The 15,763-nt window shown below is 43.1% G+C and overlaps 1 protein-coding gene across 5 annotated transcripts in view; it reads left to right on the top strand.

Moving 5' to 3' along the window:
- TBC1D1 (TBC1 domain family member 1) overlaps positions 1–15,763 on the top strand; it is a 239,014-nt gene that overhangs the window by 117,526 nt on the left and 105,725 nt on the right. For all 5 annotated transcript variants that reach the window (XM_041753548.1, XM_041753547.1, XM_041753549.1 and 2 more), the window contains 4 exons: positions 1,833–1,922; positions 5,460–5,564; positions 6,229–6,361; positions 12,174–12,265. In XM_041753548.1, the coding sequence (XP_041609482.1) occupies positions 1,833–1,922; positions 5,460–5,564; positions 6,229–6,361; positions 12,174–12,265 (420 nt within the window). The remainder of the gene's footprint in view (positions 1–1,832; positions 1,923–5,459; positions 5,565–6,228; positions 6,362–12,173; positions 12,266–15,763) is intronic.

The following is a 15,763-nucleotide window of genomic DNA, read 5'->3' as shown; positions in this document are numbered from 1 at the left end:
TTATAGTGACTGATCCTTTTCTCAGGATAAATTCCTTACTTTAGTCCTAGGACTTTAAAATCATAGTTGGAAACCTGAAGAGAATTTATCCTATATCCTTGTTTTTAGCTCTCCCCTCCCCTCTCCCTTTAGTATTGTAAAAGAGGCCCCCAGAAGGATTTTTTTTAATATGTGTTAAGTTCAAGTACTATATTTCAACAAAATCTTTTAGTTAGAAAATACTCCCTCTGTACTATTTCTATTAAGTCATAAAACATCCTTTGTTAATCAGGATAATTGGATTTTGGGATAAGATGTCATTTGAAATTTGTACCCAAACTGAAATAATACTTCAGCCAATTGTTTACTCCCTTTTTTTCCCTCTAAGAACTTTGGTAAATTAATAGTGAAGTGCCAGAAAATGAATGGACAGGGAAGCTGTGTGTGGCACGTGGGTGGGGTTCCTGGGTTCTGCTCTTCTGGATGGGCTTGCCCTCCTTGGGAGTCCCCTGGATCTGAGCTGCTGGGACCCAGGGCCCTCCCAGCAGGGAGCCGGCCTTCTGTGATATGGGGAACTGATTGTTCTTCGGCCCCCTTCTAGAATGTCATGATCGGTATCCTAGAGAGAGCAAAATTACCATGAATGTAATGTTCTCGTGCCTGACTCCAGGCAGTGAGATGGCTGGTGAGTAAGAGGGGTGTTACTTAGGTTAAGATGTTGTTGGATGTAAGCAGGTTTGAGACGAAGATTATGTGTCAGTGGGTAAATAGGGCTGTTTTCTTCCTCTCTTCGTCATTGACCTACTGTACTATAAAGAGCTCTGTGTCGGCACTCAGGCTTGTGCTTTAGTCTCTGATCTGTATTTAAAAAGAAAAAACTCTTGGTGCCATTGTGAAAGCTGCTCCACGCATGTATGTCCAAATACTTAGTGTGTGACTGCTGTGTACAGGGTACCCCTTGCAGCATGCTAGAAATAACAGCAGTGAACAAGACAGGCATGTCTCGGCCCACGTGGAATTTAGATTCCAGTAAGAGGGACTGAGTGTACAAGTAATTGTCTCATTACACTTGTGGTCAGTGCCACAGGGGAGAAGTAGAAGATGCTGTGAACCATCTGGGGGGATTCTGGGAAGGCTTCTTGGAGGAAGTGATTTTCACGGAGCAGAGAGGTTCAGTGTGGCCAACTAGATATTTTTCTAGTTGGAGTATCCTGGGTTCAGGGAGCAGCAGGTGAGAAGGCCCTGAGGGAAGGGATGGGCTGTTGCAACATAGTCCTCTGCTATAATGGAGTTTAATATGCTGACCCAAGGCTATAAGGCAGTGTTAAGTTATGCTAAAGCTCTAACTTTAAGAAGTCAAGTGAGTAGTATTTGACCGCCTAACACATAGTTGCCTAACACATAGTTGAGTACTCAACAAATGGCAGGTTATTTTAACAATAATTAAAAAAAAACTTTTCAGTAAAATGGTTAATAGAAAGTGTTTTAGAAGTTTCAGAAGGGCAGCTTTAATTTTCTGGAAGCTTTACATTCAAAGAAACCTCACTTCCTTATAAAGGGGAGATGTGGCATCTGCAGTTTCATTGCTAACTTTTGGATCTTTGGTTCTTTGATCTCAAAGACGACTGACTGCTGTCTTATGTAGGTGAATGTACTAGCAGGTGTCCTGTGCTACCTGAAATCCAGAGGGTCAACAGAAAACCTCTAGAGGTGATTCTCCACAGTGGAATAGTCAGAATTTTATAGGAGCTTGCCCCTTTTATTTTATATTTACACGGGTCACAAAATGAGAATGTTTGTATAAGTTTGAATTCGGCTTTCATGAAAAATAGTTTCTTTTTTTGTCTTTTAAGATTGGCCAGTCTGAAGTTTACCTCATCAGCCCTGACACCAAAAAAATAGCATTGGAGAAAAATTTTAAGGAGATATCCTTTTGCTCTCAGGTAAATGGAGATGGGTTATTGGCTCATTTGCATTTGAATTTTTAATGAATTCTTCTATCTGTCATTCAGTGCTAAAAGGTCACAAGATGCATGCCTTCTAGCTACACTTGGTTTACTATCTTGCATTTTTCCTTTGATTTGGTATAGTAAGGCAAAATACACATAAAATTTTGAAATTAAGAAATTCGCTGTTAGCAACCATAATCTACTGGAGAACATAGATCTACCTTTCTCTTTTTCAATTATTGGTGGTAAAGTTCTGTAGTCACAAATTCCAGATGTATACGTGTGTGTCTGTATGCCTGTCTTATATATACATTCATACATACACAAATATTTTTAAATAGATTTTCATTTTTACTTTATAAAAATTCTTATTTTCTTTTTGGATAAGAGTCATTATTTCTTCTTCCTTAAAATAGTGATTATCTTTAAGGATGTTTTCTTCAGAATACAGTGTCTGCCTCTGTTTCTTGATAATCTCCCAAGGTACGTTTCGTAGAGAGATTTTGGAAAATCCGTTACAATGAGCTATGTCAATTGTACTCATGGTCTTCCTAGCAAATAGTAGTTTACTTAAAGTTATTGTTTGGCTATATTTTAAAACACTGGCTTCTTATTTCCTTGCTTCCATTTTCTCATAATTAGTAAGATAAAATGAAAATCTCATTGTTGATTTATAACATGATCTACATAAAAAAAAAAAATCCCTTTTGAATCCTTTTCCCAAAATGTGAAAGAATGTTCCTTTTTATAGTTGAATAGGGAACCATTTACAAAATAAATTTTTCCAAATCCTGTTCCCCAGAGAACTAATGTCTAGCATGTGCTTATCTTGCTGTGGGAGAACATGGATTGAGATGCCAGGATATGTCCGTGATTGCCCGTTTACTGGAAAATGTTCAGCCTGAAAGTGAAATTATCCGCAAAACTTAGTCTCGATTTGCTGCTATTTCTATGGAAATGTTAATGTTTAAGGTTTGCTCCCTCATGTAACAGTTTTATTATTTCCTAAACCGTGCAGCTTACAAGCATACATGATGACTCAGATTTCTAGTTATTAGCACTTGTGTCTCTGCATGCTGGTGCTTTCTGGAGACACTCAGTATTAATATTTATGGGCTATGTCTTATTTGTATCAAGGTGCCTCTTAGTTGATACTTTTCTTCCCTTTTTAAAAAAAAATATTTTATTTATTTATTCATAAGAGACACAGAGAGGCAGAGACATGGGCAGAGGGAGAAGCAGGCTCCCTGCGGGGAGCCCAGTGTGGGACTCGATCCCAGGACCAGAGATCATCACAACTTGAGCTGAAGGCAGGCGCTCAACCACTGAGTCATCCAGGCGCCCCTTAGCTGATACTTTCAAAACAAGTTTACATATTTATTCAAAAGAGCTCATAGGAAACTATGGTGTATGGCCTTGGCCTTCATATCTTACATTTAAAAACTTCCCTGCACTTTATGTGTATAGTTCTTGACTTATTCTTCATACCAGTGTACTTCAGTACTTACCTGTTTGTTCTTGTAGGAGTACAAATATGTTTGAAATCTTTTTGTACTTAACCTGTTTGTTCTCGCAGGAGTACAAGTATATTTTAAATCTTTTTTTTTTTAACCTGTGTGTCTGTGAGTGTTTGCATGTGTGTGAGTATGTGTGTGTATAGTTGTAGTTCATTAATCTTTTGTCTACTTTTGATTTTCAATGTAGGTTTTTTTATTCTTTAGTACTTCAGAAAAGTTCTCATTTTTCTCTGTCCACTTTTCTACACTTCCTTTTAGTACTAAAATGACCATTAAAAACATTAGTTGTTCTTGTATTATGGGAGTAATAAGAATAATATTTTAGTAGAACGTTGTTAATCTTCATATTTGAGAGATGTTTGTAGATATTTAAAATATCTGAGGAAATTGTGTGGAACCACAAAAGACCACAAATAGCCGAAGCGATCTTGAGAACAACAAAACTGCAGTTATTGGAATCCAAGATTGCAATATATACTACAGAGTTGTAGTATTCAAAACAGTATGGTACACACATAGATTAGTGAAACAATATAGAAAGCCCAGAAATAAACCCATCACTGTATGGCCAGTTACTCTATGACAAAGGGGGCAAGAGCGTACAGTGGGGAAAAGACCGTATCGCTTCAACAGTGCTGCTGGGAAAACTGTGGACAGCTACATGCAAAAGAATGACATTGGACCACTTGTTTACATTGTACACAGATATAAACTCAAAATGGATGAAAGATCTAAATATGAGAGACATGAAACTGTAAAACTCCTCAAAGAAAACACAGTAATCTCTTTGACATCGGCTCAGGTAGAATTTTCCAGATATCTCCTCAGGCAAGGGAAACAAAAGTAAAAATAAACTATTGGATTAAAACAAAATAAAAGGCTTTTGCACGGAGAAGGAAACCAACAAAAAAGAAAAGGTGGCTTAATGGGAATGGGAAAAGATATTTGCAAATGATATATCCCATGAGGGGCTAGTATCCAAAATTATGTAAAGAACTTACACAACTCAACACCAAAAAGCCAGATAATCTAATTAAAAAATGGGCAGAGGACCTGAATAGACATTTTTCCAAAGAAGCTATATAGATGGCTAACAGACACATGAAAAGATGCTCAACATCACTTACCTTACCAGGGAAATACAAATCAAAATCACAGTGAGGGGTTCCTGGCAAGGATGTGTAGAGAAAGGAACCCTTGGTACACTGCTGGTGGGAACACAAACTGGTACAGCCCCTGTGGAGAACAGTATGGAGGTTCCTCAAAACATTAAAAATAGAACTACCATATGGTCTAGTAATTCCACCACTGGGTATTTACCCAAAGAAAACAGAAACACTAATTCAAAAAGATCTGTGCATCCCTGTTTTTATTGCAGCTTTATTTACAATAGCTAAGATGTGGAAGCAATCCAGGCATCCGTAAATGAATGGCTCAAGAAGATGTGTGTCTATATACACAATGGAGTATTACTCAGCTGTAAAAAAGGATGGAGATCTTGCTATTTGTGACCACGTGGATGGACCTAAGGGGCATTATGCTAAATGAAATAAGTTCAAGGAAGACGGATACTGCATGATTTCACTCATGTGTGGAATCTAAAAAACAAAAATGAAGAAGCAGAGACCGACCCAAATATACAGAGAACAAACTGACGATTGCCAGAGGGGACAGGAGTGGGAGGTGCAGGCTTCCAGGTGTGGGATGCTTAAGTCACAGGGACGAAAGGCTACAGCACAGAAACTACAGTCGATGGTATCACAGTAGCATTGTATGGGGACAGATGGGAGCTACACTTGGGGGGAGCACAGGATAACATATAGTCTTGTTAGATCACTGTGTTGTACACCTGAAACTCCTGCAACCTGGGTATCAGCTGTGCTTCAAAAAAATCTGGGAAGTGACTTTAAAGTGTTTGAGAAGACCACGCTGTGTAAGTCTTGTTGCCTTCTGGCGCTTGTGCCTCTTTGGGATATAGCTCAATGTTCCTTCCTGTCTCTCCCACCTTCAACAGGGTATTAGACATGTGGACCACTTTGGGTTCATCTGCCGAGAGTCTTCAGGGGGTGGAGGCTTTCATTTCGTCTGTTACGTGTTTCAGTGCACAAATGAAGCTCTGGTAAGTGAGACTAAGCAGTCCTTTTTTTTTTTTTTAAGATTTTATTTATTTATTCATGAGAGAGAGAGAGGCAGAGACACAGGCAGAGGGAGAAGCAGGTGCCATGCAGGGAGCCCAGTGGCGCTAAACCGCTGAGCCACCCGGACTGCCCCCAGACTAAGCAGTTCTTACCTGGAAAACTAATTTACGTGCAATTTCAGCCTCACTAATTTTCCTTTCCTCGGCAAACCATACATAGAACTTCATCGACGTGTGGCTATTTGGCTGTAGTTATCAGTCATGACTGTTTAGTAACTAGGTAGTGCACATGCAAGACTTGTTTATGTGTCTTCAATTTTCATTGTTTTTGAGGAACCTGCTCCATTCCACCTCTATGGCTTAGCATGAAAAAAATGTCATTTTGAACGTTTGAGCCGGAGGAGTTGGCTTTTTCATCAGTGTTGAATTTGTGTTTTTAATTCTTACCTTCTGTCCTTTATGAGCTTTGAGCATCTAGGTAGTGTTTTTCAGATTGCAATCCTAGCAGTTATTACGGTGATTATTATCTGTCAGCAGGTGATTAATAGTCCCCCTCCCCCCCAAACCTCAAAATCCTAAAAGTCTTTGCAGAGTCCTGAAATCTCCGGGCTTTTGGCTGGCTACCGTGTGTCTTCTCTCCCATCAGGTTGATGAAATTATGATGACCCTGAAGCAGGCTTTCACCGTGGCTGCGGTGCAGCAGACGGCTAAGGCACCTGCCCAGCTGTGCGAGGGCTGCCCCCTACAGGGCCTGCATAAGCTCTGCGAGCGGATAGAAGGTGAGTAGGGGCCCCCTTCCAGGCTTAGCACTGCGGGAGTTAAAGGGCTCGGAGGTAAAGGGCCCGGAAAAACCTCAGGCTGTCTGCCTTCCTTGAAAGCTTCTGCCAAACAGAAGCTCCCGTTAGTTACAGGGATCACTGGTGAACTTTCAGCACGCGGGGCGGGGCGGGGTGTGGGGTGTCTTCTGTATGTTGCCGAGCTGTTGTGCTAGGCGCTCAGGATGTGAAGATAAACATCCATGTCCCCATAGACCATCACCCCTCCAGGGGTCTTGGTGGAGAGAAATAGAAGCTACAAATCCAGCCGCCTAGCATTTATCCAGGTTGTGAATACAAATCCAGGTCAGCCCCCTTTGCTGCCTTGAAGAGATCTGGTAAGGTAAGGCCACAGAATCTCCACCAGCTTTTCAGTTACACGGTTGTTGGTAACCCCTGCCAGAACCAGGTTCATGGAGCTGAAGGTGGCACCGACGGGTTGTGTCTGAGTCATGGGGAAGGAGTAAGAGGGAAAAAGTGTCGACTGTAGTTTCTGGACACGTGGTGTAGGGAAAAATTTGTGGCAAGTGTTATCATTTGCAGCTAATACTGAGTCCTGAAGATGAGCCAGGCACTGTGCTCTGCTGTCTTTAACGTGTGGGAGGAGAGGGGATTGTTTATTTGTACACTTTAAGGATAATAAGTCAAAGACTTGTGAAGTCTAAGGGTAAACTAGTGTGAGTCCAGGAGTCTGCCCGGGTAGGAAAGCCCTCCCTGTTACCTGTCCCCAAAGCTGCCCCCTGCCCCCCCCAGGAGAAGGCTGTGCTGGGGGAAGAGCCAGCTGACCTGGCTTTGCACAGTTGGGGAGGTTTGAGCGAATCCAGAGCCACAGGGGCCCAGTGGATGAGAAGGAAAAGGAAGAGACCCCTCCTGAATGAGGGTGAGAACTTTCCTCAGGTGGGAAGACAGATGCTCTGTTTCTGGGCCTGCAGTGGAGGCCGGGCAAGGGGAAGAGAATCAGGGTAAACCCGTTACAGTGATCCTCCAAGGGAACCCAGCATTGAAGGGGTTCATCCCCCCTCTCACTTCGGTTTTTCATTTTTTTTCCATTTATAGGAGGATTTTAAAAACTGTGTGTGATTATGAGGGGAGTCACAGGATTGAAGCAACCCATGTTACTGTTAAAACAACAAAAAAACCCCAGATTTGATCATTTCCCATGACTCTAGAATACTTCTAATAAGCTCAACTTGGGTAGCAAAAAAGCCCCTATACTATTTAGATTTCATCTCCCTTTTTTCATAATTGTGGTAAAAGTACACATCATATAAAATTGCCCATAAAATTGAAGTCCATTCATGTTGTTTTGAGGCCATCACCGCCATCCATCTCTGGAGCTTTTTAATCTTTCCGAATGGAAACTCATTAAACCCTAACTCCCCAGCCCCCCTGCCCTGGCTCCTGGCAACCACCATTCTACTTCTGTCCCTGCTCGTGTGAGGGGCTGCAGGTACCTCATCTAAGTGGAGTCGTGCAGTTTTTGTTCTTTTGTGACCGGCTTATTTAGCATGACCTCTAGGTTCATTCATGTTGTAGCATCCGTTTTGTTCTGTTTTAAGGCTGACTGGCATCCTATTGTGTGTTCATATCGCATTTATCTAGTCATCTACCCATAGACATTTGAATTGTTTCTACCTTTTGGCTGTTGCAAATGATGTTGGTGTGAAGTTGGTGTATAATACCTGTTCATGTTCCTGCTTTCAGTTCTTTTGGGAATATACCCAGAAGTGAATTGCTGGATCATATGGTAATTATGTGTTTAATTCTTTGAGGGACTGCCATTATGTTTTCCACAGTGGCTACACCATTATAGATTCCCATTAGCAGTGCACAAGGGTTCCTGTTTCTCTACATCCTTGCCAACATGTGTTACTTTCTTTCTTAATTTTTCTTCTTCTTCTTTCTTCTTTCTTCTTCTTCTCTCTTTCTTATAACCATTCTAATGGGTGTGCAGTGATATCTGATTTCCCTTTTTAAATGAGCTAAATTGACAATTATCATCTTAAGTTTCAAAAGTTCATTTGCTGGCATTATAGTGCTCTTTAAAATGAACCAAAGTGATTAATATTTTCAGCTCTGCTTCCCTAGTTGTTACTATTTGCTGACATTATACAAAATATAGCTGGGAAGGAGAAAAGTTGAGCTTTACCTAGAGATCTCATCGGAAAGGATCACTAACCCTTCTTTTAGTGGTTGTCAAGTTAAGGGAAACGATGACAGAAATGTCCCCTAAGAGCTTATTAAGAAGCCAAACAACAATGTTGGCCTTGAAGATAAAGCAGACTGTGATCTGCAGGGACTGGAAGGATTCCAGAGTTCTACTTGATAAATCTTCTGTGGTCTGGCTTAGCTTTCAGAAAGTTAGAGCTGAGAAGTTCAGTCAAGGAAGGGATTTTGCTGCTGTAGTATTGGAATTATTATTTAATACATCTTTTTACCCGATAAAACCCAAGCAAAGCAGAAAGCTCTGCTAATGTAAAAACAATCTTGATGGAACAGTTAGAAGGCTGGTGTACTGCTGTCCTGAGGAGAAGCATTTCTTAAGTACAGAGGGCACACAGTACAGGCATCCTTAGTTGGGGAAATGCTAGTTTTACGAATACTTTGAGGCCTTGGCTTTTTGCTATAATGCATTCCTAGTAAGTAGAATGAAGCAGTTTATTTTTTTAAAGATTTATTTATTCATGAGAGACATGGAGAGAGGGAGAGAGGGAGAGAGAGAGAATGGCAGAGACACAGGCAGAGGGAGAAGCAAGCTCCGTGTAGGGAGCCCGATGTGGGACTTGATCCCGGGTCTCCAGGATCACGCCCTGGGCCGAAGGTGGTGCTAAACTACTGAGCCACCCGGGCTCCCCAGAATGAAGCAACTTATTAAAGCCTATGGTGTATTCCCATAAGAGTTGCTTTAATAGGAAGTGAGACTCTGGCCAGGAACTCCATACACTGGGGAGAGGACCAGTGACATGGCCATAGAAAGAAAGACGTAAAGACTGTTTTCTTAAGTCAACTGATATAGTCAGCTTGTGCTCCAGGATTTATATAAAAGGATATATACACTGTCCCCACCGATCACCTTGGATGCGCCACTCACAACATGTAAGAGGTGCAGCTGTGTTCAGGGCTGGATTGGAACTCTGAACAACTCCTAGTAGTGCTTAGTTAGCATTTTGATTATTTTATTTCTTTTAAAGATTTTTATTTTTAGTTTTTTAATTCATGAGAGACACAGAGAGAGGGGCAGAGACACAGGCAGAGGGAGAAGCAGGCTCCATGCAGGGAGCCCAATGTGGGACTTGATCCCAGGACCCCAGGATCATGAGCTGAGCCAAAGGCAGATGTTCAACCCCTGAGCCACCCAGGCGTCCCGGCATTTTGCTTATTTTAAAGTTGAGCAGAGCATTTGGGGAATTATTAGAATGAATTGTATGTTCACTAAAAAGGAGAAAAAGTTGACCTGAGTCTCTGGCAAAGCAAAGCCGTTTGTCAGCCCTCCCTTAAATAAGAGCCTTTTCTGCTCCAGCTGTGTGAAGGTGGCCTCTGTAACAGCTGGGCTGGAGGGATTAGGGTTTTGGAATGCCCTTGACTGTGGTTACCTCTTTCTCTTCCTTGCGTCCCTTTCTCCCTGTAAGCCTTTGGTTCGGCATCACATGTGGAGGTGGGGGTGCCACCTTCTTGCTGTAGAAACCGGCCAGGAGTGGCTGACATGTTGAGAAGCCATGTGGAAGGCTCACTGTAACCTGGACAGGAGAGCCAGGCACAGGGGCATTGGGCAGGGGGGGGTCAGATACCTCACCCCCCAGCTTGAGGTGGGGCAGGAGGGACCTGATGAGCTGAGGCATCCTGAGGGCAGGGATAAAACTTGTCAAAGAATCTCTTCAGGCCCCCTGAATATGAAGAAGAGTCTGTACTGTGGCCTGATTGTCAGAAGGGTATAGTTTATTGTGTAATTTGCCTGTTATACAATTAGTCTGTTGTATAATTGGTTGAAATTTTCTTAGAGCTCGGGGGTTCTCTCCACACGTGAGTGTCTCATCAAAGAATTACCCAGATGTCCAAAATAGGATGCTGATTACATTGTGTGGGAGACCCATGGAGAGGGCTCTTGGTTAATGATGATAGTGTATTTTACTCGCAAATTTAAACACTATTTTGACTCACCATTTAAGTAGTTAGTGCAGTAAAACCATCTCTCTGTTTCCCTGGCTTCCAGTTTGCTGGAAGAGTACCTGAACACCTCCCCCCCACCCCCTGTGGGTCAGGCGACTTGACTCTGGGCTGAGGGAGGCAGTGGAGAGTTTAAGGGTTGTCTGTGGAGGTAAATGGACATGTCTGTCCCTTACTTAGTCAACGGCCTGGGACAAAATACTAGACTTTGCCTGTGCCTCTTCATTTATACACTGGGATTCCTAAACATGTTGCCCACTTCAGGGATTATTTTGCAGATTGAGACGATGCACATAGCATTGAGCGTAGCGCCATAGCAATCACTTAAGAAGTATTGGCTTTATTTTTATAGGATCTTCTTGGCAAAACATAAGTGGGGGAGCAGGGGTGGTTTGCTGCTGGGAGGAAGGATGTCTTGGAAGCTGAGAAGGCCCCTGCAGTTTGAGGGACAACAGCTTCCACCAGAGATGTGAGCAGGATGGGGGCTCTGCATCCAGCCGGGGTGGCAGCTCCGGGGCAGGCTTGGCTACTGATTGGCCTCCTGACTTGACTAGTCACCTGCCTGGTTTCTCTAGACCTCAGCAGACACCTCCGTAACACACAGGCTTGATTTCCAAGTCCCGGGTCCAGACTTCAGAGGTGTCCCCTCTCTGCCATCCTTAGCCGTGTAGATGCACTCACACTGTTCTCCGGGGCAGAGCCTTGGCCGAGCACCTGCCCAATGGCTCAGCCTTGGGAGGAGGGGCAGGGAGTTGCAGCAGGTGGGTGAGGTGAGGGCTGCCCTTGGAATAAAAGTCCTCAGCCGCAGTTTTCCCACGGTAGTTAGGTCAGCAGATCCTTTCATTCTCAATCTTCTCAGCATGTGCAACATTTATCTCGGGCACCAGGAAAAGGCAAACAGGATCTAAGCCGTATTTGCGTGGGGAAAGAACTTTCCAGAGTTATCAGATTCTCATTGGCACGAAGATTGTGAATTTATAACTTTTCCTTGCAATCCTCTGTAATGGTCATTAGATGGGCTTCTGAATGTTAATAGGCAAGGGGTGATAAAACGAACATTGTTAGGCACACGAATCCGTTTTATGTGAAGGAGCCTCCCATGGAAGAGAAACATGTTTCAAATTGAGCAGTAGTTGTCAAGTATATATATATAAATACTCAAGAGAATCTGTTTTCTGAGGTCAGTGTTCTGACTGTGCGAGGTGTTTTAACACGGAGTGGTGGAGAAAAAAGCAATTCGGCATCGTGCAGACCCCAGGTGGAGTCCCACGTGCTGGTCTTTGGAGAGCACATCAGCTTTCTGGGTCCCCGGTTTCCTTAACTGTAAAATGGGGATAACTGAATCCCCTTCACTGATTGTTCTGAGTGTTAAATGAGGCAGGCCCAGGGTTTTGAAAACCGTGCCCAGCACACAAGGGCTCAACTAAAAAATGTCAGTTGTCATCATTGCCATCATGAACATTATCACTGAGAAGAACGTCCGTAAACATCGGAAGCCTGAGGGAGGTGGGTAAGGATGTAAGAAGCACGGGGACGGAGGTTTTACTCTGCCCTGTGACTTCTCCATGGAGTGTTCTCATGTCTCTCTCTCTCTCTCTCTCTTTTTTGATAGGAATGAATTCTTCCAAAACCAAACTAGAACTCCAGAAGCACCTGACGACATTAACCAATCAGGAGCAAGCAACTATTTTTGAGGAGGTTCAGGTAAAGTACTGGTCTCTGATTTGTAGACTGCAGGCAGAGGTGAGCAGCTTACCTCTCACCTCTCCTGAGATAGAGGTATGTATGAAAGATAGCACACGAGAGCTGTCACGGCTCTGAGTTCTTCTTGGTTTATGCTTAAAAGCCCCAGGGTAAGCGCCGGGTCAGATGGCAGGCTCACACCAGGTGAACATGACCAACCCAGAATAGGACTCCCCCCCCCCTTTTTTTTTTAAAGATTTTTATTTTTTCATGAGAGACACAGAGAGAGACAGAAACACAGGCAGAGAGAGAAGCAGGCTCCATGCAGGGAGCCTGACGTGGGACTCGATCCCGGGATACCAGGATCGCACCCTGGGCTGAAGGCAGATGCTCAACTGCTGAGCCACCCAGGTGTCCCTAGGACTCCCCTTTTAAAAACTAGTTTGGGGGACGCCTGGGTGGCTCAGTGGTTGAGCAGCTGCCTTCGGCCCAGGGCATGATCCTGGGGTCCTCGGATCAAGTCCCACATCGGGCTCCCTGCGGGGAGCCTGCCTCTCCCTCTGCCTGTGTCTCTGTCTCTCTCTGTGTGTCTCTCATGAATAAATAAATAAAATCTTCAAAACAAAACAAAACCCAAAACACTAGTTTGGAATGAGAGAAAGGAAATTGCAGAGTGGAAAGATCCCTCAGCCCAGGAGACGGAAGGCGTGAATTTTGGTCCCCAAGCACTGCTCTGCTCCACAGGAGGCATCTTCCAGCCCCTTCCTGCCCGGGGTTGCAGCCCCGAAGTGTGGGGGGGCGGGGTGGGCAGAGACCGCATTTTGTACGTGAACTTGGTCAGTAATGTGGTCAGTAATTGTTCCTGCCTTCTTCCTCAGTGTTGGAAGTGAGTTGGGATGATGTTATCTACGTAGAACCATCTGTCAAGCCTAAGTGTAAAAACAAAATTGCAAAACTGAGGCCAGGCTCGTCGGTTTTCTGTGTTAAACCTGGAAATTGGCTCTTGCACGTAGATGCGGCGTATCTGGGGGAAACCATGCTGCGTGTGCTGGCATGCCCGTAGTGTGCTCATTAGGAATCCTTAATGAGCTCATCACAAATTTCACATCTGCTTTAGCTGTGGGGCATTTTCTGTGGTTTCCTGGCACTTCTGTAGGGAGGAAAGCACATCAGGACAAAGAATACGTATCTTTTTGGGGGTGGGGGGAGAGCAGCAGGGGTCCTTCGGAGGAGGCACGAACCAAGAAGAACCAAGAAGGCCGGCAGCCCTGGATCGCAAGTTCTCTCTGCCTCCTCACTCGGTGCAGGGTCTGTTTTCTGGCAGGACTGACACATGTTCAGAGAAAAAGCACAGGAAGGTTTTTTAAAATTTCGTAAGTAGCTTAGAATGTAACCTTCACAATTTCCAGTTGCCTTTAAATTTTCCTGTTTTCTTCTGAATTGACTTGAGACAGGCTACTGTGTGTTTTCTTAAAGGATCTTTAGAGTTCTGAGTGCACAGTAGTCAGAACTTAGTGTGATTTGTACTTGGGATTCATAAATGGGCAGGTAGTTTGTGTTAACGCATTTACAGTGGAGGCTGGGGCCTTTGCATGTGATGCCGGTCTGCTTGCTGGTCTTGTGCTATCAAGCCACTTTGGGGAATGTCTTTGCAGCAAGCTTAGGAGATGCACATCTTTCCTCTCCTAATGTGAGTTTTATTTTTTATTTAGATAGCACGGTGTAGCCATCTCAAAACTGTGTGATAAATCAGCATAGGTATTAAAGTGTTCTTCAGCAATGAGAAATTCCTAATGGATGTGATCCTGAGATTCTCTTTGATCCATGTAACTTTTTAGACATCCATCCAATACATTATGGAAAAGAGACTTTAGAAAAAAGTGACACGAGTTTTTTTTTTTTTTTTAATGCATGCAGTTAATACCTTGGGGCCTCTATGTGTTGTTCTAGGGGCTCTGTTAGTCAATTGGCTTAAAGACTAAAAGGAAATGACACTGGTTGTGAAAAGCCAGCTCTTACTTTGTCCTCCATCATCTTAAGTGCGGTTCTTCCTTGGATACAAATTTGACATGGAGCTCTTCTAATGGCTTGAGGGTTTTGCTGTATTATTTTCAATGACCATTCTTGGTTCTATAAAGCATTTTATAAACCCAGTTCTTTCTAGGTAGCACTGCCTGCTAATGCGTTTGAAAATCATACCTTTCAAAAAGAGCATGAAGAAAAAGGTGGCTTAGGTAAATAGAAAAGAAATAGAAAAGGTAAATAGAAAGGTTAATCACGTTCCTTTGTACAGTTTTTCTGGAGGATAATTTATTTCTGAAGAACTCTCCACTGGCAGATCTTCATAAGACAAATTAATGGTACATGATTACTTCGTTGTTAAAGCATACATAATCAGTGTTTTTGTAAATAAATGCTTAATACAGAGGAAAAAAGTGCAGAGCACAGAGGACTTGAAGAACAGAAATCCGTGATAGCCGTGGAAATGTTGCAGGAGGCTGACACCACTGCACGTGAGCTGACTTTGAGCACGCTGAGACAACTTGGTGCCAGAGAAACATGTGGTCCTATGAACCCTTTTGTGAGAGGGCTCGTGACACTTCAGAGCCATTCTTTAATTTATGACCTTCTGAAACACCTGATTTTCAAGCATATCCAACTGTGCAGCTGTGCAGGTGGTGCACAGGGTCCTGCTCTCTTCCCAGGCCGTGGTGCTGCTTTCCCAGGTCACTTGGGTCCCCCTCAGTGCTTTCAAGTCGAAGTAGGACTAGTAAAGAAAATGGCTCAAAAGTCCAATTCTCTTCTTCTGAACGAGTGTTATTTCAGGGAATGGCTGAATTCATACGGAGGAGATAAATCAAGTACATTCGTACTCAGTAGGTGTCAATAATGGATTAAAGAAGATGATTTTTCACAGGTTTTATTTTATTTTTTTTTTATTTTTTATTTTTTTGGAATTTCACAGGTTTTAAAGATTAATGGAGGAGCTTTTCCCCCTCCACTTTGTGAAGAATATCAACTCCAGTGGATTTTCCATGGCTTTAAAATTATTTCGTATATGATTTTAAAAATATTTTATTTATTTATTCATGAGAGAGAGAGAGGCAGAGACACAGGCAGAGGGAGAAGCAGGCAGGGAGCCCGACATGGGACTCGATCCCGGGTCTCCAGGATCATGGCCTGGGCTAAAGACAGGTGCTAAACCGCTGAGCCACCCAGGCTGCCCCGTATATGATTTGTTTATGACTTTTGAAAGATGTCAGAAAATAGCGTCCAAGTGAGCATTGCCATTTTAAGTAGTATCCTCAGAAGACCATAGACTCTCAGCATTCTGGTATTCATCAGTGTTTGAAATTCAGTTTTCAGTCACCTTTGCAACCGATTCTTAAGCCTTCTCAAAGAAATAAGGTCAAGAAGCATGTAGCAGAGTTGGCTTTGTTACTCTTAACAAGCAATCAATTGTATTTGTTTAAATGAAATAGAACAGTAGAAAAGCACACAAATCAGTGGTGTGTGTGT

The sequence above is a fragment of the Vulpes lagopus genome, chromosome 4, assembly GCF_018345385.1.
Source record: "Vulpes lagopus strain Blue_001 chromosome 4, ASM1834538v1, whole genome shotgun sequence".
In the NCBI taxonomy this organism is placed as follows: domain Eukaryota; kingdom Metazoa; phylum Chordata; class Mammalia; order Carnivora; family Canidae; genus Vulpes; species Vulpes lagopus.
Note: the sequence above shows the minus strand (reverse complement) of the source record. Positions and strands in the feature narration are given on the sequence as shown.